This window comes from Leiobunum rupestre, chromosome 11, assembly GCF_980474605.1.
Source record: "Leiobunum rupestre chromosome 11, qqLeiRupe1.1.hap1, whole genome shotgun sequence".
Taxonomy (NCBI): Eukaryota; Metazoa; Arthropoda; class Arachnida; order Opiliones; family Sclerosomatidae; genus Leiobunum; species Leiobunum rupestre.
In genome coordinates this window covers 29,615,115-29,636,945 of record NC_143394.1, presented here as the reverse complement: position 1 = coordinate 29,636,945, position 21,831 = coordinate 29,615,115, and the positions used below count along the sequence as shown (strand labels likewise).

At 37.8% G+C, this 21,831-nt stretch overlaps 5 protein-coding genes across 5 annotated transcripts; 2 read left to right on the top strand and 3 right to left on the bottom strand.

The window, feature by feature from the left end:
* Positions 1-8,101: 8,101 nt before the first annotated feature.
* LOC149922193 (cytochrome c oxidase subunit 7C, mitochondrial-like) lies at positions 8,102-8,685 on the top strand. The gene is made up of 3 exons (XM_090162636.1): positions 8,102-8,304; positions 8,376-8,492; positions 8,560-8,685. The coding sequence occupies exons 1-2, from the start codon at positions 8,215-8,217 to the stop codon at positions 8,490-8,492; spliced, it is 207 nt and encodes a 68-aa protein (XP_090018762.1). The 5' UTR covers positions 8,102-8,214; the 3' UTR covers positions 8,560-8,685.
* Pldn (biogenesis of lysosomal organelles complex 1 subunit pallidin) lies at positions 8,589-9,731 on the bottom strand. The gene is made up of 5 exons (XM_090162635.1): positions 9,468-9,731; positions 9,283-9,409; positions 9,135-9,222; positions 8,988-9,074; positions 8,589-8,931 (listed from the first exon to the last, which is right to left on the bottom strand). Exons 1-5 carry the CDS (start codon positions 9,610-9,612, stop codon positions 8,779-8,781), a joined length of 600 nt encoding a protein of 199 aa, XP_090018761.1. The 5' UTR covers positions 9,613-9,731; the 3' UTR covers positions 8,589-8,778.
* Positions 9,732-10,426: 695 nt separating this feature from the next.
* On the top strand, positions 10,427-12,406 carry LOC149922191 (putative glutamate receptor). The gene is made up of 8 exons (XM_090162259.1): positions 10,427-10,520; positions 10,575-10,681; positions 10,748-10,838; positions 10,913-11,074; positions 11,134-11,320; positions 11,379-11,596; positions 11,654-11,940; positions 12,001-12,406. The coding sequence occupies exons 1-8, from the start codon at positions 10,485-10,487 to the stop codon at positions 12,404-12,406; spliced, it is 1,494 nt and encodes a 497-aa protein (XP_090018385.1). The 5' UTR covers positions 10,427-10,484.
* A 34-nt stretch (positions 12,407-12,440) lies between these two features.
* LOC149922190 (proclotting enzyme-like) lies at positions 12,441-15,249 on the bottom strand. Its single transcript, XM_090163721.1, has 7 exons — positions 14,821-15,249; positions 13,637-14,119; positions 13,498-13,574; positions 13,317-13,432; positions 12,984-13,255; positions 12,768-12,913; positions 12,441-12,691 (listed from the first exon to the last, which is right to left on the bottom strand). Exons 1-7 carry the CDS (start codon positions 14,999-15,001, stop codon positions 12,533-12,535), a joined length of 1,434 nt encoding a protein of 477 aa, XP_090019847.1. The 5' UTR covers positions 15,002-15,249; the 3' UTR covers positions 12,441-12,532.
* Positions 15,250-16,549: 1,300 nt separating this feature from the next.
* On the bottom strand, positions 16,550-21,794 carry LOC149922189 (rab GTPase-binding effector protein 1-like). The gene is made up of 16 exons (XM_090162879.1): positions 21,147-21,794; positions 20,931-21,065; positions 20,465-20,862; positions 20,190-20,402; positions 19,987-20,122; positions 19,697-19,927; positions 19,524-19,630; positions 18,909-19,230; positions 18,506-18,852; positions 18,319-18,417; positions 18,111-18,251; positions 17,867-18,044; positions 17,555-17,700; positions 17,376-17,492; positions 17,193-17,303; positions 16,550-17,115 (listed from the first exon to the last, which is right to left on the bottom strand). Exons 1-16 carry the CDS (start codon positions 21,199-21,201, stop codon positions 16,951-16,953), a joined length of 2,901 nt encoding a protein of 966 aa, XP_090019005.1. The 5' UTR covers positions 21,202-21,794; the 3' UTR covers positions 16,550-16,950.
* Between the last annotated feature and the right edge of the window lie 37 nt (positions 21,795-21,831).

The window sequence follows — 21,831 nt, the reverse complement described above, 5'->3', positions numbered from 1 at the left end:
CTCTCGCTACGCACAATCACTGTCTTGAGGTCTTCTTAGAACTGAAAAACGCTTTTTTCGGTGTTCACCACCAGGCGTTGCTTGTGGGGCTAGCCACTTCCTTAAATTATGTACACCAAACAGCGAGTACAGCCTTTGGCAGTGCTAAATCTGTAATCGATTACGTAATAACTTTAGTACAGTCAAAGCTACGGGCTTGTACACCGATTACTTATAGTGGTTAGCCCCTCGGCGTTGCTCTACAAACTTCAACGCCGGGGTCTTATTGGAAATCTTCTTCGTTGGGTGGAAGACTTCCTCAAGCATAGAACCTATCAGGTCCGGATCAATGATGCGCTCTCAAACACTTACCCCGTCACGAGAGGTGTTCCTCGGGGCAGCTCTATCAGCCCATCATCTTCACTTGCTTCATTTTGCTGCGAGCTTCTCTGGATGCCATTGTACTCCATCCCATCTCACTATCTATAGCGGCATTAGTCACAAATGGGCCTGCATTTAGAGCCGTTCTGCCCACCGCTCTATTTCATCTCTCTAGTCATGGCTGATTAATAAACTACCTCGTTTGCATACGTCACTGTTAGTACGGCTACGCTCTTCCAAAGTGTACGGCTGACCGTGTATTTATTGTAGGACTGCTCAGATGGATTACGAACTACCCACCGCATCCTGTTTCCCTTCCCAGCTACTATCTTTTCCATTCTACACATAAAATTACCAGTACTATTAATAGTAATGCCCAAGTACTTGTACTGATCCACCTTCTCCATTGACTTCCCGTCGAGAAGGTATGACCGCTCATCACTAGGCTATGTAGAAAATGACATTGTATTTGACTTATCCATGCTAAATAGTAAGTTCTTACGCTTGGCAAAGGCCGAACAAATTAGTAATTAATTCTTCGCAATCCCCTCCATATAGTATGTGTAGTTACGTTCCCTGTACAGACTCTCAATTTCTGACTTCAGAGTAATCGGAACAGCCTTGGAGGAAAGACATTCCCACAACTTAAACCTATCGACGCTGTCACAATCTTTCCTGAGGTTCAAGAAAACAATTTCCAGGCGTAAAACCATTTTCTTGGTAAATTCAATTAACTGCATGATGACAAACAAATGATCGCCTATTCATCGGTCCTTTCGAAAGCCCATTGGCTCACAAACTAGATTATTTTCATCCAGCCCCGTCTCGTCTGCGTTTCCTTCGTATTAACCCTGTCCAATTGCGCCACCGTGTTAATGACCTTTGTTTACTCCATAATTTTTTTATTACAACCTAACTCTAAATTTTGATGATTTCTTTTCTCTCAATTTCTCCCAAACTAGAGGTCATTCCCTCAAACTTTCCAAGCCCAGAGTTTGTTCTACGCAGCGCCAAAATCACTGATAGATAGATAGATATTTATTTACTCTTTGATACAAACAAATCCCTTTTAAATCAGGGGGGAATTCACCTTACATGAACTCAAAAGTATATTGAAACTATAAATATAACGATAAAGTTCATATATTACATGTTTATGAACGAAATCTTTAAAATAAAAAACTAATAGACAAATTAAACAAAGCCGGTGTAACTATTGGAAGAGAGTTAATGGCTCTTTCGTAAAGCTTCCCAGTGGCCGAGAAGGCGTTTCGTAACAGTTACATCATTCCACACAGTCTTACCGGCACCATAGAAGCCCAGGAGGTAAGCCAAACAGTCGTCTGATTTATCAAGCTCTTCAGCGAAAGTATACGTCACCCGGACGGAAATAAACTATCGCATTCTACCAAAATATGCACAACATCTTCACCGTTTCACGTGGCGCGCCACACAGAGGATACTTGGGGTCATCACCAAAGATCTCGCTGAACCTAGCAGCAGTTGGCAAAGCACTTGTTCTCGCTTGAAAAAGGAGGTGACTTGGACGATCGTTGGTGTAATAAGACTCGAGACCCACAGTTTCCTTATACGTATATCCGTAAACTTCTGTGCTTGGCGATGTCTAGTCGCCAGCGTTTATTAGCGTTCTCCTTCACAGCTTTTTCGATAATCCCAGTCCACTCTTTGACCGAAGTTGCTGCACTCCGTTTCTGAGAACCAAGACCATACATGCGGTCTACGAATTGGAGCCTCCTACTCCAGCGGGTTTGGTGGCCTTTTTCCCTAAGATAACGAAACACTTTGCCAGCCACACGATACTTCTCCATTTTCATGAGACGGCCCAAGTACGACAGTTTATTCCTAGCTTCTCGCTCCACGAACTCGGACCAAGCTAGTTCTCCTTTAACTGCCGCTTTCGCCGTGAGAAAATTTCCCTTGACGGCAGCCTTACCCACGACAAACTGAGCCTGTTCCAACCGACGCGAAATTGGTTCCCTTAGGCAAATGACATCGTTGGCACATGAAAGGCTCGGAACCGCCACTTGTTTCCATAGAGTCCGCGTGACCGTGGACTCATTGTATGAGTGCAGACCTTTATGCTTGATGGCTCCTTGAAGCCGACCCACCTTCATACCCAACCTGACTTCGTGAGGTTCCAGATATTCCCAGTTAGTACCCAAAGATACACAAAGATATGTCACTTTTTTCGAATTTTGCACTCTGCTACCTTGGAGAAACAAGGGTTGGTTGGTTCCATTGTTCAGCCCACTAAACTGCAGGACATGACACTTCTCTCCACTAAACTCCAAGCCACACTCAGACGCAAAAACTCCAGCAATGTCCAACAGACCTTGGAGGTCCCCCAAATTCTCCGCAGTTACGTAAATATCATCTGCAAAAAACTGGCCACAAATGATAGTTCCAACTTCAGATGACGGGTGCGCTAAACGAAAGAATAAGTTTGAAGTCGAAAGTCGCTGGTCAAGTGGCTGAAGATACAAAGCGAACAGCAAGGGTGATATCATACGAAGCCTCCTTTCTTCATCCAGAACGTAGCTCTCTATGCGTCCTGCAATCTCCGTACTCTTCTTGAGAACCACACCATTGGCGTCTTTAATACCAGACCACGGAGGTCGAGGACCCAACTTATCATCCTTAAAGAGTTTCCGAAATTTCTTGGCAGCCAAATTTCCCGCATTCTTAATTTCTAGTTCCGTACGAGCATTTACAATCTTAATTTTCGTCGAAACTAGGCGTTTAACCACTTGTTTCTTCACCAAAAAATCTTTCCATAGCCTTTCTTTCTCCAATTTCTCGCAAAGGGTAAGATTTTTCTTTCTCGCGATCCGCCGATAACTACGATTGACCAGTTTTCTATCTTGGATGGCTTGTTTCACTTCAGCGTCAAACCAATGTTTCTGGAGTCGTACACGACCATCAGGTTTTGTGAACCCAAGTTTGGCTAATGCCACCCGGGTAATGGAGACTAGGAACGACTCACACGAAAGATCCGCCTCGTCTCGTACCAGCCTATCAACTTCTTGACCATACGTCGCCATTTTCTCAATGTCTCCAGTACGCCATTTTCTTTGACATTAAACCACCGGAATTTTGTTATTTCTCGAATCCGCTCCTACCACAGTAGCTATCAAGGCAATGTGGTCACTTCCCAAACCGAGAATACCATCTTCGTAAATCACTAACGATCGGATCCTTTCCTTCATGGATGAGTTGCACAGAGCAAAATCAATATACGAGTGCATACCTCTTGCCGACCAAGTCACTTTACCTTGGCAAATTTCCAAATCGAGGTTAAGAAAATCAAACTCATGTTTGGCCGCCCACTCCTTTGCGCAACGGCCATTTCTGTCTTCCCGACCATCTAATTCTTGAACATGGCCATTAAAGTCCCCAACCACATACGTAGGAATAATATTGTTTGGATTTAAAGTGATCAAATCCACCGAAAGACATTGAAAAATCTCATCATTCCAATCGTTAACTTCATGGCCGGTTCCCGTAGCCAAATAGATCACCGCCACAAGAATGACTCCAAAAGTTGTCTTCAACGAAAACCAAAAAGGTTTGGCGCAATCTTTAACACAACGGCATGGTATTTCTTCTCGATATAATACTCCAATTCCACCACGGCCTTTTTCTCCGTCATTTCGGTTCACGCCATACTAACAAAAACCCGGAAGAAGGTCAGGACGTTCATCGTTTCTTAGCCACGTTTCAGCCGTACAGAACACCGGAATATTGTACTCCACCATATGATTTTGAAGCTCCAGCCACACTTCTCTTCGTCTTCCACCTTCGATATTAAGAAAGCCAATATCTAACGTATTCTGGTCAAGGCAATTTGTTCCGCTCTCCCTCCTTCTTGCCCTCCTCCTCGCTCTCGCCTTCGCCCTCCCACCACACCTCCGTGGAATACGTCACTGATCGGAATTTATCGCCGGATGACCATTTCTTGGCTCACCGGACTTCACCATTTGATCACCTATTTTGGGCAAGTCATTTGCCGTTTTCCCCTGACGTTTGGAAAAATACCGATTTCATTTCCAGCGTTCTTGTCTTGTTAAATCAGCACGGACAGTCACACCCTCGCAAATTCTCCTTCCCTTTCAAATTTTTTACATTACGTAGAACTAATCTTTTCATGTCCTCACTTTCCACCGTTATTTTCATCGTCAGGCTTCCCAGCTGGTTGTACAAAACGCTTACAATTAACAACTTTAATGTCCCCTTTCTTCAAATTTAGATTTTTACATATCCATAGTTCGGCCATTTTGAGGTTATCAATGACGTTATTTGCAGTCCCAAATACCATAAGATTCTTCACTTTATCTTTTTTCTGTTTCTGCATTTTTAACGACAGCTTCCAAAGATTTCGTTGGGCGTAGTCCTTCTTGACTCATAGCGTTCCCTTTAAACCTGTCTGAACCCTGATCCTGATCCGCAAGTTTTCTTTGAAGCTCCTCGATATCAGCCTGTGCCTTGTCCCATTTTTCAGCTAACTCAGTAAATCTTCCTTCGGTATTTTTAACATCATCCTTCAATTTATCAATAATTAAGTCGTTGCAATATGTTTCCAAATCTAGCTGAAGGTTTGAAAACTTCCTCTCTACAGTTTCCTCAAGCTCTTTCGTAAGGTCCAGTTTAAATGATTTCATTTTACTATCTAACATGGTGCCCAGTCGTAAGAGAAGGCGATCTTCGTTAAAAACCGATCCAGATCCAAATTCTAAATTTGCACCGGCGACAATCTCTTGTGGAGATGTCGAATCCACCAGCGACTTAACTCCTACCTTCTGTTTTTGCGATGACGATAAATCATTTCCATTCGGAGGCTTCTCTTTAAAACGGGGCCGTAGATTCGCGAGAACTACCGTTTCAGTCATTTGAAATCCACGAGCTCAAAATTCGCTGCACCTTTCACGTTTTCAAAGTTTATAAATTTCACGAGCGATACTTTTTGTTTTAAAAACCTCCTTAGCCTAGTTAGGCTTAACGACCTCCAAACCAAACTCGAAAAGACCAGGGGGGGGGGGGGTTCCGGGTCCAGACCCACCCCTTGGGCCTACCTTTGACTGTACTAAATTTCGACCACCTTCTTAACATTCACATACTCCGACTTCCCCTTGACGAAATTCTGGCTACGCCACTGCGTCAAGTGTCATTAATGATTTTAACTCTATCCCCAAAGCAATTATTTCTATCCCCAATCGCCACACTTTTCGCCAGTGTTTCTTTCGGGAAATTTTATCCGGGGGGTTTCCCAGAAAGAAACACTGCTTTTCGCGTGAGATAGATTCCTTAGAAATCTCATAGGTAACTAGAATGCTGCCGTGTAACTGGCAAATGGCCCAAACGCCGTGGCAGACGAAGCCAGATCTCAGCCAATCAGAGCTCAAAGAGCGGTTCTGCCAAGAATTTAATGTCACCGGAGAGAATGACGTCACCTATCTCCCGCTAAAGTAACGGAACCAAGGAGGATTATTATCCTCCTTGGCGGAACCACTCTACGGCCTCTCATTGGCTGAAGGTTCAAGGCGAACTGGCGTCAAGCTCGGCCGTAGGCGGCAGCATTCTAGTTACCTATGAGATTTCTATGATAGATTCCCCTCAAAATCGTAATAACATTGAATAAATTTGTATTTTGTTACTGTCTTCGCGTCTCTAACTCAACTTGCATGTATCGATGCTTAAAAAAAGCCCGTCCTCATTGTTAGAGGCTTATTGAGCATATGTAAATAAAAATAAATAAATAAATAAACAAATAAATAAATAAATAAATAAATAAACTAGCGTGAAAAGAGTATAAGCAGAGAACTTTTAAAAAATCATATTTTCTTTGAAAGAAAGGTGACGCCACCGACTAATGATAACTGTTTCGGTCCGTACATATTTTCAAGAAAGCGTTCTTCAAGACCCAACCACAGCAGATAAAAATTGTCGCTCTAGAAGTAACATATTTCCGACGCAATGGATGAAGGCCTATTTTTCGGAGGTCACGTGCCGGAAGTGAGTAAACGCTTCGTTAGAAAACCATCAATCAGAAAGCTCTCATAATTCAAATCTAGGGTACGGAGTTCAATATAATTTTTGCTAGTTATACTGGTCAGACTTGTAAATAGTGTATATTTTTAAAAGAGTCCACTGGACCCGGACTCCTCCGCTGATCTCTTCCCTCCCCTCGTTTAAATTTATATGTCACCTAACCTAGGAGGATGAAAGTTTATTATATTCCTAGACCTAACCAGGCTAAGCCTATAAAATTTTTATTGTAATTATAAAAGAGACAGTCAGAAATCGAACTGCAGCATTGTTTCATTATATATTCCCAACATCAAAGTTTACATATTTTCATATATAATCGTGATCGGGTAAATTAAAATGCTCTTAAATATTAACATAATTAATTTAACCATTAAAGTCTCATTCCAAACCCATCGGGCTAAATTTTTTATTTCTACCTTTATTCATTTTAATAAAGCTAAATTTTCGTCTTCAATGCCACTGTAACAATTACTGTACCTAATGGTATACTGAGCAAGACTAACGATGTATGAAAATTATTCCCCACACGGGCCACACCTGTTTAAGTTAAGTTAAAAAAGTTTTTTCAAAATTTTTCCTTGGTCATTGTCAATCATGTTTCTATAGGCCTCACAGATAAGTAGCTCCGTGGGGATAATGGGGAAATCGACTAATATTCGGAGCAGTGTGAGAAATAAGGCACTACCACAGGCCAATCGCCAGTTTAAAAATTAAATGCTTGCGGTGTTAGTGGCCCTGGTGACCACTTAATTAATTAAAAGTTTTTCCCTTCATAATTTTAGTTAATTAAAAAAATTTTATATTAATCCCTAAAATCGTTTGGTCTTTGCTTCTATGATGTGTGCTTGGACTTGTGTCAATTTTGTGTATGGGTGGGTGACTGGTTATCGTGAGTTTGTCTACTCTACACTCTACACACAGTATTGGAGAAGCGAATTTAGCAGTTACCATAAACAGACTCTCTCTCAGTAGGCTTGTTCCTGTCGGGTCTATAACACGTATTGCCAAGAATAGATAATTTGACCATAAATTATGAAAGCCTGATTTTGAAGGTTAAAAATGGTGGCCAGTTTTTTAATTAAACTACCTAGGCTCTCCCTCTTTTTACACAGCTAATTATATATTTTTAGAGAGTCCCGTGGACTCTTTATCTCCTTCTAAAGACATTTTTTTAGCAGTCCCGTGATTTTTTAAGGCGAGGGGCTGATCACTCCGCGTAATCGGTGTACAGAGCCGTACCTTTGACTGTACTAATGGGATTACGCGTAATCTTTGAAGTCCCTGCCTTTGGCAGTGCTAATCTAAGCGTAATCCGGTGTACAGACTTTCTAAGAGTGGTTAGCCCCTCGTTTTAAGGGTTTTTGACGGGTGGACTCAGGACTGCCGCTATTTACAAGTCTGCTTTTTAGTGGCTCCCTAGCGTTTATAGCCACATCTTGCGGTTACACTTGAATTTTAGTTAAATTTCTCTTGTTTTAAATATAAATATCATTAAAAAATATATCAAACATAATAACTAATATGATAATAATACAATATTTATATTAGCGTGGTTTGATAAAAAAAAATTACGAAAACTTATTCAGGAGACGACTTTTTTCCCAATGGGTTGGCCACTAGCACTTCATCAAAGCAGGCCGTGAATGGGGGAAAGGTTTTCATCAGCGCCACCTATACTCATTTTGGTCGAGAACGAGAATAAAAACTGCGACATTGTTGTTCGACGGAGGTCATTTAAAGATAATTTTTAAAGAAGAGTTAAACTAAAATTTTAAATCCTCGAAAATAATGCTAGTTCGACAATCTCTTAACGCAGTTCGTCGATTTACAACATCGGCCATCCGTAGGAGTCACGATGATGGAGGAATTCCAGGAGCGGTACTTTATTAAGATTCTATAAAATTTGGGCCTTGCCATCATAAATTAATCCTCTTCACCTGTATATTCAGAACTTACCTTTCCAAATTGAAAACCGATTCAGGCTAACTGCTTTGTTTGTCGTGTTCTTCGGCAGTGGATTTGCCGTCCCTTTTGTGATGTTGCGTCACCAACTTCTTAAGAAATAGGTGAGAATTCCCATAACAGTAAGATTATCTTTTTTCCAGAGTTCTAATCAACCAAATTGACCCACAGATTTCAACTTTCAAAAAAGATGCTTTGAATGACTTTAAAGAACTGTAAATTTATTTGTAATATGTAGGAAATAAAATAAATTTTGACTGTACATTTAATGTATAGTTAAATATACTTGGACATTAATTCCCAAATATTATTTCAATATTGAAATAACCTTCTTCAATTTGTACCATATAATATTTATAAGTTATTGTGGACAATCTGTCTTTATTTAACTTAGGATGAAATTAAGCCACTTTCTACTGTTTCTGAAATAGGAGTTGGTGCTTTGGCCAAAATCTGCCTTTCTCTTTCGGCTTGTTTTTCTTTCTGTAGTTCCCTTTGTAAAGCTTCCTTCTGCTTGTATTCTTGTAACCTCAACGATCGCTTCTACAAATTTAAGAGCTAGTAAATATTAATCATTATACTAATTCACGATATAACACCTTCAATTTGGTAGACCGATCATGTAAAGCAGCCATGTCTTTCTTTATTTGGATAAGTTTGGCATGATACTGTTTGGTTTGGTTGAACTAAAAACAATTTAGGCAAGATAAATATTATGAAATAATCTGAGACCACAAACATTTTACAATTTCATCTAAAATGTACTGATTCCTCATTTCTTTGAATCTGACATTTTCTTGCTGCACAGTTTCAATAAGAATTTTCTGAGTTTTTCTGTTAATAAAGTTAGAAATTAGGACCTACAAAATTAAACAGTTATTCTGTGAAACGTACGTCAGCTCTGCTAGATTCTTTTGAATCTTTTTCAGATCCTCTTCATAAATTAAAAGTAATCCCTCTGATAATGCTTTGACAGATTCTTCAGGGGATAAATAGCACCTTTTTGGTTCACTGTGAAATCCTGTAGTATCGCCTTCCATTAAAAACATTTTAAATTAAACTTTTACGACAATAATTACCTTCACTTCCCTCTAGATTCCATGTATTTTCAATGGGAGAATCATCTTTGTTTTCAATAACTAAAGAATCCGACTCCAACCCAATATCTGGAGCTGGACAAGTTGGAGACGCAATATTGAGGCTCAAATTTGTGTCTTTCGTCATAATTTACGTTGTTTAATTGTCACATTAATTAAGTTTTGTATTAGGGTGATTTTAGGCCCACAAATTTAGTTATTCCAGTTCCCCTATCTACTGAAGTACTGCCAGCTCAAGTCGCCAGAGGAAAAACGCGCCAATTATGAACGGTGATTTATCAAAAGCCTATTATATTCACAAGTATTGGCGAATCTTAAAATTTGTTTTGCGCGTGAAAATACGCCGCCATGTTAGGGTTTAAAAGCAGGCAAATTATTGATATCATGGTTGTACTTCATAAAAACATTTTAACATAAAATTATTTGAAATTTGTACAGCAGCCGAACCATAAATTTATTTAAGCAAATGAGTATTTGGCATGTCACTTTTCCACCGAGCCTACACACTGCATTCAAAAATAGAGCAATACATTTTTTATATTTTTTGATGGTCCCAAAATTCCAATATTATATCACACATTCTAATGAATTTGAAACTTTAAAGAAAGTAACTCATGTATGGATCCTCATGTAAAACGAAATGGCTATGGAAATTACAATAAAGTAATCTTGTCTTTAAGCGGAACAACGATAAAAATTACCAATAAATATCGTAAAACTCGAGCTTATAAAAGAAATACTACATAATTAATAGCAAACGTATAACGAGAGCTTGTGGTCTAAAGCGTTTAACAGCGCGAAACCCAAAAGGTCTTGTTATATGACAGAAAAACCTATTAATCTTGCATGGCGATCGACTTCCGATTGGGGAATATCGTACCGTTCACAAAGTCATATTTATTGTGGTGGTATACTCTCTCTTGGAACTTCAACCACAAAGGGACTCTTCCGAGCTGCCGAAAGACTAGAAAAACATATCGAACCAATGACCTAATTAGGATGAATAACTCCTTTTTAAGAATTTGTACAGCACCGGTAAGTTACTAACTAACTTAGTGATCTATCGAACATTTATGAACTATCCTGCAGTGGATGCCATGGGTCAAAGTTTCAAAACTGGTTAAAGAAGGAACCATTCAAATTGAAGGTCCTATGGCGGACATTCTTACTTTACTATCGAAATTAGTAGGATTTAAGTGCGTACTAAAGAGGTTAGAATTGGTTTGAATACTTCCAATATTGACGTATTTACATATTAACAGTTACACACTAGTATCACCCCCAGATGGTCAATGGGGAGTTAGATATCCGTCAGGGTACTGGACAGGAATGGTTGGAATGGTACAAAGAAAAGTAATGCCCAAACGACGTTGACTCAGAAATATCTTTCTTTGGTTAGGGTATTAGATCTGGTTTCTCTTTTCCAGAAATGCGACATGATTCTAGGTCCACTCGCATCAACCTACGAACGTAATGAAATTGTAACCTACACAGCCCCTCCATTCATAACCTATTTAGGTATTCTTGGAGGGATTACCTACGGTACGACTCAAAATATGTTCGGATACTTTTCAGTCTTCAAATATTCGGTAACATAAGAGTTGTTTTACAAATTGTTATCATGTTTGACACTCGACTAAAACTATAGGTTTGGGTGATGTTACTAGTAATTATTTGTATCGTCTCCGCGCTGACTCTTTTTGGCAATACCATTTACAAAATGTCTCAACCAAACCACAAAGATAATGCTCTTTCAGTGGCGCGCAGTATATGGAAATATAGGGCCAAATACTGGTTGCATTTTTTCGACTTCCTAGGAACGCTTCTCTGCGAGGGTAAGACTTGGTTGAAAATAGTTTTACCGATAAGCAAATTCTGTGTTGTTAATAATAGCCGTACCAACGATGCCAAGGGCGTTATCTTCGCGTCTTGTATTGGCTTGCTGGTGGTTAGCCGTTATCGTACTGATGAACACCTTTAGCGGAACCTTGAAGGCCAGTATGTTGATCAAAAACGACGCGGATAAAATTCAAACCGTAAAGGACTTGGCTAGCAGCGAACGAATTGATGTTTACGTATGGAAAGGAACCGCTTACGAGGCTCTTATAAAAGTAGGTCAATCGTAAAAAATACTGAGATAAATGGTAGTTTAATTCTTTACCTTATAGGATTCTCCGGCCCCTGAATTTAAAAAAATTTGGAAAAAAGTGCTCGACGTCAACGGAACTTTGCCCGTCGGACTGTTGTTTAACGAAGACATGATGAAGAGTGTCCAATTATCCAAAAGGGTCGTCATATCCGACCTTCCTACTATGAAGTACGCCATCAGTACTCACTGCGTCAAAATGAAGAAGGGGGAATTCTACTTAGCCAAGCAGGAATTTTTCGGGCATACACTAGGAATGGCCGTTAGGAAAGATTTTAATGACGCGCTACTCAGACAAATCAATAAGAGGTACGTTACGCGATTATTGAATTAAAAGTGGAAGTTAAGTTACCCATTTTCACCTTACAGAATTCGTTGGATGGTAGAAAGCAAACTGGTGGATCTCTGGGTCAGTGAACAATACGGCGACTTGAAACGTTGCGCGGCGGGCGAATCGTCGGAACACCAAACTTTACACATGGCGGATTTGGTAGCGATATTCTACTTGTGGTCTTTATGCCTAGCCATTACCATAGGCGTCGTTTTTCTAGAGATCGTAAGCGCTCGCGGTTGTAAGGCTGCCCTCTTGGATTGCAAAAACCATGATAAATACCAAAAGCATGCCAAGAAACCGAAAATCTTCCCCAGATTGGTAAACACGTTTATAATTGGCACAAAATGGTACCATCTATCGTTGTTCAACTTTAAAAAAGAATCGAAAAACACAGTGACCAAGAGACGCCCTCGAAAAAGGTACGCTATCGCCGTTCGGTAGAAACTGGCGCTAAACTATACCGTACACTATTAAGTTTGGTAAAACAAAATTTATTTGCACTAATTAATTATATTAAAAACTGTACACGCTTTTCTGCGTGGAACAAAAAAGCTTTCAAAACTCAAATTACGCGGCATTCCGCGTTATCCAAGGCAGAAACATTCGAACATTGGCGTAAACACCAGGATATCCCGGAGTGGCACATCTCTTTCCGAAGGAAACGACACCCATCAGGTAAAAGCGATTTTCTCGACCAACCATCATTAAGGGACCGCCAGAATCACCCTAGTAACATCAATACGCGCCAAATATTAATGTCTAGTAATGTATTTGAAAGTGAAAAGAAAATAAGTGTCCCTACCTGGCACGAGTCCTTTTCACCGTCATCAGTCCCCGCGCACAAGTACTCTTTAGTAATAGGCAAGTCACTTCTGTACGCGGCGGCGCACTTTGTTTCTTCCCATACTGGAATCTCAGCTTCCAGCAGAACATTACTCGATGGTCCATCTATATGTAACAAACATTTCAGATTCATAAAAGCAATATTTCTGAAATTTTAAGGCCATTGTTTACTTACTAAAAGCCGTCGTACCCCAGCCAGCAACGAAAGCCTTCTTGTCTGTCAAGTCTTCAGTTGTCAGACTATCATATGGCAAACAAATAGGTTGAATTCTAGAGCTAAATTCGGCTTTGCGAGTTAATTTCAAAATGGCCAGATCATTCTTGTACGTTGGTCGCACGTACTGCTCATGACGTTTCACAGAAGCCACTGGGATATCTATGGCGCCATCTCCATTTTTAAACAAATCATGTTCGGCTAATCGAGCCGTAAACGCAGACGCGGGTAAACTGTAGTAAACTATCGTTATTTAACCTAAAATTATAATAAAATGTACGGTGATTAACTTACACTCGTCCATCGTCTGAGGTAACACAATGAGCTGCAGTGATGACACTATCTGGAGTTACCAAAGCGCCTCCACAATCCGCGTTCTTTACACCTTTCTCTTCAATAAATAAAGAGACCTTTCGCGAAAATGAAAAAAATAATTATATTTTAATGACCCATAAAAATGTCAGGAGTTACTTACAATCCACGGCCAAGCACCCTCTTCAGATTCGTTTCCTCCTACTATCCTTCTGCCAGTTACATTGTTCTTTCCACATTCTGAAAAATTTTAACTGAATATCAAACGCGTCTTTATTCGTAGCATTAAGATAATCGTATACCTTTGGGCAAAAATTGTGGCCTTCCATCTTCTTTCCGAACTGGGGTGTCGGTATCAGGTCTTGGTCGTGGTCGTGGTCGTGGTTCACGGGTTGGGGTCGGACGAGGTCTATGGGTGGGATTTGGAGTAGGCCTTGGACGAAGAGTTGGGGTTGGGGTTGGCCTAGAACGACGCGTTGGGGTTGGTGGTGGTGTAGGTCTGGGACGTACTGGTGTAGGTGTAGGTGTAGGTCTAGGACGTGATGTTGGTGTAGGTCTGGGTTGAGGTTCCTCTCGAACTGGACAACAGACCCGCGGCTCGAATTGGTCATAGCCACACACAAATTGCCGAAGTCGATTGTAATTCCGAATACCAAGTAGACGAGGACAGTTGGTGATTTTGATACAACTTCCGAGACCTACGGGTGAATTATCGCAATCCCCTCTTGCAGATGGTCTTGAGGTACTGACCCCTGTTGGTTCTTCATTGTCGTCAGGAAATATAACTGAAACGGAATAAGTCTTCTTGAATATGAGAGGTTCCTGTGACCCGATTTCCCCTTCGTAAACGGGCGCCCCAAATTACGTGGAAATTCGAACGCCTCTAGAGATTCACATTATATACATATCTCACTTTCACCTTGATCTAAAAACCACGCGAATTTTTTTCGCGAAATATAGGATACTAGATAGACTGTGGTATTTTAACAATTTTTTTCTGTACACAAAATATTTGCCTACTTACTGATTAAAATAATATCTTATTTCTAAGATAATACGAATGAATTTCGAAATTTGTTTGTTGGGTTTTCGAACTCTGTGTGTACTTTTAGACGAGGACGTCATGGGGCTGAAGAAAATTTCAGCCCCATTGGGTAAATTTTCATATTAAAAGTGAATAACAAGGAAGATTTTAAGGGTGATTCCGAGTATTAGGACCTGGCGTAATTGCCGTAACGTTATTATAATAACGTAGGCACCGGCCGTAAGAATAACCAATACGTACAGGTAAAATACGCAAAGACGTAAAATATCTAGCATTTTTCTCGTACTTCACTGGACACCGGAATTTCCATTAAGTGACTTAAAATGTATCTCAAGATAGTAAGCGTATCTCTGTAATTCATTATCAAATAAACCTTTACAATATATTCATAATATATTCTATAATGCGAAAAGCACGTGTTAAGTGTAAAATAACGCCTACCTTGTCTAGTTATTCTCTGCGCCGAGACATGATGAACTGTTGTAAGTAATAGCAAGCCAAAAATACTGACTAGATAGAGTTCCATGATATTCGTGAAAGTTTTATCAAAATTTGAACGACATGTGCGATATTTCGAATGGAAGATACGGTGGTAAAAATATCGTCGCCAATATATATACATCCGAGGGTTTTCAATTACAGAAGACTGACGAATAATTTCTACGAATTAAGAAAACCAGTTCCTTCGTATATCCCTCGGAGAAGTTACAGCATAGTCGTTATTAATATAGTAAAAAGAACAAAATCTTTTCAAGGCCGAAAGGGTTGCTTCGTGATCCGTGTAAAAATTGTGAAAAATTAAAAGCTCGCGCGGTATTTTTCGTAGTAGTATTACCGATGACCATTTCGGAGGAAATAAAAAATACCCAAAAAAGTACGTCTGAAATAAATAAAAAACCGCAGTAGAAGTAATAAGACTGGACGTAATTTCTTCTTCCGTTAAATATTTATATTTCGAGATTTTACAGGTTTTAGGCCACCCTCTTCGCAGGAAAATCGGAAATGAAGTAAAGATTATATTTTTACAATCTGATTTACGTCCGGTTATGCTTGTGAAATAAAAGGTGCAGCAAAACACGTTTCTTCACTCAAATAATGTATCGGTTTATTTCTCTAACGTTTCCGGTTAATTAGAAATTAAGAAATTGAAAAAATCTGGAATTTCATAGAAATGGGGATGGGGTATACTTCGACCTTGGATTAATTAATCCAAGCTTCGACCGACAAAATGGATGTGAATTATTCTAGGTTACGAAATATTGCGTACATTTAGATACTATTCGTACCAAAAATAAATAGACATAAGCAGAAAGTTCGCGCCATGTAATCTGAGAAACTACTTTAACCCCTTTCGGCGGTGCCGACCCCCTTCGCGGACCGTTACAAATTTAGGGCGATCTGATTGGGTGGCACTCAAAGGGTGGGAAGCATAAGAGGGTTTGCACCTTAGATTTCATGGAAACCAAAGGGAAAGGTACAGAATACCGCAAATGCGAGACTATCTGTTCATGTCTATTTATTTTTGTTCGTACGAAATTAGGTATCATCTTTTGAAGCAATCGATAGCCTACGTACTATTTTAAAAGGCCAGGCAGTTTTCCCGCTTGTGTTTTAGGCGCCAAAATCAATTGTAATTTTGCACGTCTGCCGGTTCAATTATCTATATAAAGTATGTTTCAACTTCCCCGCCAAAGTTAAAAAAAAATGAAAAATTTGATTATGGAATGTATTTTTTCGGCGACTTTTAAAGATAACAGTAACTAAAACATTTTGAGTTTTCAAAAAGCACCAGTTTTCTGTTTAAGTCAATAAAAGCTATTTTTCATCAGAAGTAAATTGCACTATTCTTGTACACTTGAGCAGTTACCACATTATTTTCTTCATTATTGTTTAAATTGACCAATTATTTAATTACTATGTACATTTTGGCCAAATTGGAATAGGACAAAGGAACTCTGAAGATAGATCTATATAAAATTCCAAAATGTGTTTTGATATATTTACAAAAAGATTTAAATTACTGGCATTTTTATAACTAGAAAATTACCACAAAACATTGCATTTTTGGAAAATGTAAATGGTTTTCTTTATAAAGAGAGAGTGAGAGATAATTTAAATAAATCTACAAGCAGCTCATGATTATTTTTGTAAATCAACATATTCTCTAATCTTAATTTTGATGCTGAAGCCTATAATATTCTCTGGTACTGGACATAATAATTAAGGTAATTTGTACAATGTAATAGATTTAAAGAATAGAGAATAAAACCTTCTACAAATATATTTAAAAGAAACCCTGATTTCTGATATTTAAAGCAGTACATTCAAGTTTTGTTCTAGCACAACATTAACATGGGGGGGGGGGGGTGAAAACAAATGCTGAACATTTTTAATAGCTTTATCAAAATAGCCCCTATTTGTGCTACAAGACAGCTAAAAATGCCTAACAGACAATTGGGGGAAAAAAATTAAAATCCGATTAGTTTATGAAGTAATTATTACATTCTAGTTCCACTTAATAAAAATAATGTTGCATTTATAGTACAAAATATTTTGATGGGAAATTGGTTACTAAGATCGTTGTAGAGGCTCGTGACTAAAATAAGGAGCTGACTCGTGATCGAGCAACGTATGACAGACTGAACAAACTTTAAAAGGCCTTTTTTTGGGCCCACTATGTACAATTTTTGAAGAACAATTGGCGCAAAATATTTTACCACAGTGATTGCAATTTGTCTAAAAGTTATAAGGATGACAGTTAAGCAACTTAAGCAATTCGATACGTCAAATCAAATATTAAAAATAAAACATACCTTTTCTCTGTTGGATTCAAAAACTTTTTCACACGAATTGCATTGATGAACATCATCGTCATGTTGCCACCTTACTTCTTTAACAGACTGTCTTATTTTTTCTAATTCCATCTTAAAATGAAATATTGATTAGTTTGAAAAATACAATTACTTGTCATTGAGCTCTACAATAATCATCATTACTTGCAACGTTTGGGACAACTTGACAAAATCCCTTTGAACAGTTTCACTATTATCCAGATCTTTCTGTAAACTTTGAACTTTTGATTTTAATTCTTGAGATTCTGTTTCGAGACTTTTCTACGAGATAATTTCGATCAATGAGACCTTGTTTAGTATACTCTCAAATATTATATTTTCACCTTAATGCCAGTAACTTTGACCAACTCTGATTTCACTTCATTTAAGGCTTCACTATTCTTTAATAAATCTTCTTGCGCATTACTGAGAACTTTCTCAATTTCTTTAATCCTTTTTCTCTCGTGCATTAATTCATTATTAAATGTGGCTGAATTGAAAATATACAATAAATATCTAACAGCTGATAAAACAACTTTGTGTTGAAAATAAAAGTAGCATGCAAGAAAAAAGCATTTATTGCAAACAAATAAATAACATTGTTGAAAGAAGAAGTAAAAAAAACTATTCAGAATCATAAATGATTAAATTTATACCTGCTTGTTCCCTAACTTTTTTAATTTCCTCGTTTAAAGTTAATTCAGTGGCTTCGCGCATTTCTTTATCACCTTGCAATTGCTGCCGCAAAAATAAATTTTCACTTTCAACTTGCTCTTTGCGGGTTATAACTGTTATAAGTTGGTCACGTTGCTTAAGGTATTCAAAATGCATCTCCTTTAGAAGAAATTATTCCATTTAAAAAAAAATTAATTTCAAAAACTAAGAGGTAAAGAAAGTAACCTCAGCTGTATTAGGAAGATCTATTTCATCCCGATGCATTTCTTCAGCGGTTCGAATATTTCTACCGAGGAGCGAATCATTCTCAGTATTGAGCCTATCAAGCTCCTTATCAATTTGATCACGTTGGCCAATTAGCCGTTTCTGTTAAAAAAAAAAACCAAACAAACATGGAAAATATTACTTTGAAATTATGTTTAATAAGTCTCACAAGTTCTTCCGCAACTTCAGATTGATATAACTGAAAGCTTTCTTTCAATGAATTGAACTTTTTCTCAGATTCTTCAACTTGCTTGAATACTTCTGAAACCTAAAAAAAAAAAAATATTTTTGGGTTAAAAAAAAAAAATTTTATATTTGGGTTAAAAATAAAAAAATCCTACTAAATAAATATTTACTTGTTTTTCACAATTTTCAGTAGCGGAGGAATATTGCTGTTCCAAATCCTTTCTGAAAGCTTGCTCTTTTTGAATATCTTGCTTATAGCGTTCTATTGCTCGTTGCAGTTTATTTTGTTCAGCTATATGTTCCTGTTCCATTTTTTGTAATTGCTGCAACTGCAATTCATAGTTATGACACATTGGGCACGTTTCGCTAAGTTTTTCCCTGGCTTTAGCTAGCTCTTCCTCCAACAAATGCCATTCAACTTCACTAACAAGGCGTTTGCCCATCATCATTTGAGGGCCATGATCGGCCTTGGCTTCTTCTAATAAAGTGCTTCTAGCCTCAAGTTCAGGAGTTAAATCTAAAGCAAATAATCAATAATTTCTCTGTTTATACATAAGAAAATACAAGACTTACCAGCTAGGGCATTAAGTTGATCTTGAGTAAGAGAATGAGAAGATTTTCGTTGTGGTCGTGGACTAGATGAAGAAATAGCGTCGAAACCAACCAAAGAAACCGATTCGACACTTTGACTAGTGTTTTTTTCATCCTTCCTGAGATCTTCACAACTAGCTGAAAGTTTACGTATTTCTGTGCTAGAATGCGATCTCTGAATTTTTTCCGTATTTGGTAATTGAAGACTACTATGACTAAAATCTTTCATAAACAAATGTGTTTGAGGAGTGTGTTCAGTAACTGCAAAGCTTAAATTTTCTGGAGCACTTCTGGCAACCATTTTCTACAAAAAGTACAATGATTTAAAATTAAACAAAAACTAGCTTGCAATAATTTGATACCAAAGTATTTCATATATTTCCATAAGTATGACACTTCCTATTATTTACATACAATTTTTTAATGAGAACAACACACTCTATAGCCGCCATTACTATCATATCACTCTACCTTCGAGAGAGCTTTGCAAGTCGGTGATTGTGTCTTTGATGAAGCCACAGCGACTAACTCTCCATAAAATATTTCATAAAGAGACATACTTATGAAAAATTCTTATGTACTTATGTTAATACTAACATCTCCGTAATAGGCTTTGTCAGTTTCATCTACACCTTTAGGCGTCGATGTAAGTTTTCTTTTCATTAAGGGAGAAACTGAAGAGGTTGACGTAGTAGCAGTATTGACTAGAAATGCAGTTTTCCATAATTTTATTACATAGATTTTCATGTTTTAAGCTCGGAATTAAATACCTCTTAGAGTTTCAGTTGGCTTCTTCATATTTTTCTCCTTCAATAAAGCTAACTCATCTTTCTTCTTTTTAACTTGAACTTGTCTTAGTTGTTCAGGAGTTAGTACACTTTGCATACGGCACAAATCCATAAACTGCAATCTCTGTGCTTCTAGGAACTGATCATTAGCCATTTGCCAAGTCTTTTTCAATGCTCCGTGCTCCCTCTTTTCAGTTTCAAGTAGTTTACAAACTATTAATTCAATGAAATTGATTAAAAGTGCTTAAATATTGAACGTTTTTGGAAATTACCATCTTCCAATTCTTTTTTCAATCTATCCATATCTTCTTGCATAACCGTTTTTTGGGTATTTAAGACTGCAACGTACATTTCCAAGTCACTGCGGGATGCTTTCTCAGCTTGTAGGCCTTGACTTAGTGTCATTAGCTACATGAATAAAGAATATATATTTAAAGGCGGATTAAAGACAATTTTAAACATGTAAATTCCATACTTTATCATCTAAATGTTCCAGCATTTCAGATGGGGTTTTACCAGAAACCATTTCCGCCAAAGAATTAGAACCTAATCCACTAACCAAGCCAGAAAATGTTTTTTCATACATTTGAACTTGGTTATCAGTTGACCGTAGCTTATCTTTTAATGCTTTAATTTCTTCTTCCAAAGGAACAACTAATGATCTTAACATTTCTGTTTCTTCTTGTGCCTATTTCAATATAAAAGTTGAGTAAAATTCCGAAGCCAAGCAGAAAGAAATGATGATAGTACCTTTCTCATACTTTCTTCTAGATTCTCTGTGCTATCACTTTGGATGCCCAAAAAGGCATTTGGACCAGTCAGACCACCAACTTTTTGCTTCAAAGACTTTGTTACTGTTGAAAAAACACCTTCTCTTTCATGTCCAGACTGATTTCTGTACTCCAACAACTCTTCTTCAAGTTTTTCATTTAACAGTTGCAGCCTATTTATTTCCTTTTCCATATTTTTGGCCGATTGCAATGCATCATCCATAATACGCTGAAATGATGCTTTTTCTTCTTCACATCTTCTGCGCTCCGCTTCAATTTCATTTTCTTTTTCACATTCAGCAACACAAATCAAAGACCTGGCTTCATCTAGTTCTTTATTAAGTTCTTCCAATTTTTCTTCTAAACTTTTTTTCTCTTCTAATTTTAGTGTTATTCTTATTATCAGGAAAATATTAACTGAATTAATCAAGTAAAAAAATACAAACCTTCTTTTATTATATACATTTCTTTGAATTTAGCTCGTTTCTGACCAAAATCATTTTCAAGTTCAGATTTTTCTTTACTCATTTCTTTTTCTCGATGTTCGAGCTGTTTTATCTTTGCTTGTAAAACTTTGATATCTAGACAATATACAAATATCAACAATGCTGATGGCAAGATAAACTCAACAATAAAAAAATATGCATCTGATAACAACGCACCATCAGTATTGACAGGATCAATATTATCCTCTGACAGTTCAGAATTTTCTTCCATTATTAAAGGTTTTTATATTATCAAACTTTCAAAAAATTTTGTTTGAAAGCATCAGATAAGAAAAACCTTTGACGAAGTCTTATCGCTGCTCACAACAACTGCCTTGCAGCAGTTCCCTAAGCCTTAGTCTTAGTAAAGTTAAAATGAAAAAGTCTCTTTACACTTATATTTAATTGATAGATATTAAACGCAAATAGCTCGACATTTAACTAATTGTCAAGTATAGAAATAAAAACTACCTCCAACTAAACTGCGTTATAAATAATTTCAAGGACAACGCAAAAATATGTTCCAACAATCGTACAGCAAAAACATTTTATGACGGGACTTGAAAGCAGACGAATTTGTGGAGTTTTTCTTTTGGCTGCTCCTTGAGTCCGATTGGGTTATCGTTTGGGAAAATTTATAAAACTTTGCTATTTATTTAATTTTTAGTACAAAATTACCCCAACACAATCGTACTAGCTTGAATGATAACGTCGGACGTAAAAATTTGCTTGCTCCGAATCATCGAATGCGAACTGAGAGTGGTCGCCAGTCAAAGGAAACAATTTGAGTCTACAAACTGGCAGCTCTGTGTGGCTGCCACGGCCAACCTAGAACGCATCTCATGGAGTTAGTAAGCGGATT

Bases quoted from the DNA above. Each gene is read 5' to 3' on its own strand.
- Pldn (XM_090162635.1), bottom strand. From the start codon at position 9,612: ATGACGAAAGACACAAATTTGAGCCTCAATATTGCGTCTCCAACTTGT. The intron at 9,075-9,134 runs GTAAAATGTTTG...AATTGTTTTTAG, and splicing joins AGTACATTTTAGATGAAATT to TTCAACCAAACCAAACAGTA. The intron at 8,932-8,987 runs GTGTTATATCGT...TTAAATTTGTAG, and splicing joins ATCGGTCTACCAAATTGAAG to AAGCGATCGTTGAGGTTACA.
- LOC149922190 (XM_090163721.1), bottom strand. From the start codon at position 15,001: ATGTATATATATTGGCGACGATATTTTTACCACCGTATCTTCCATTCG. The intron at 13,256-13,316 runs GTAAGTTAATCA...AGTTTACTACAG, and splicing joins ACCTCAGACGATGGACGAGT to TTTACCCGCGTCTGCGTTTA. The intron at 12,692-12,767 runs GTAGGGACACTT...TGATGTTACTAG, and splicing joins GTGAAAAGGACTCGTGCCAG to GGTGATTCTGGCGGTCCCTT.
- LOC149922191 (XM_090162259.1), top strand. From the start codon at position 10,485: ATGAATAACTCCTTTTTAAGAATTTGTACAGCACCG. The intron at 10,682-10,747 runs GTGCGTACTAAA...ACATATTAACAG, and splicing joins TCGAAATTAGTAGGATTTAA to TTACACACTAGTATCACCCC. The intron at 11,597-11,653 runs GTAGGTCAATCG...TTTACCTTATAG, and splicing joins CTTACGAGGCTCTTATAAAA to GATTCTCCGGCCCCTGAATT.
- LOC149922193 (XM_090162636.1), top strand. From the start codon at position 8,215: ATGCTAGTTCGACAATCTCTTAACGCAGTTCGTCGATTTACAACATCG. The intron at 8,305-8,375 runs GTACTTTATTAA...CTGTATATTCAG, and splicing joins ATGGAGGAATTCCAGGAGCG to AACTTACCTTTCCAAATTGA.
- LOC149922189 (XM_090162879.1), bottom strand. From the start codon at position 21,201: ATGGAAGAAAATTCTGAACTGTCAGAGGATAATATTGATCCTGTCAAT. The intron at 20,403-20,464 runs GTACTATCATCA...ATATTGAAATAG, and splicing joins TAGAAGAAAGTATGAGAAAG to GCACAAGAAGAAACAGAAAT. The intron at 19,928-19,986 runs GTAATTTCCAAA...TTGAATTAATAG, and splicing joins GAAAAAAGAATTGGAAGATG to TTTGTAAACTACTTGAAACT.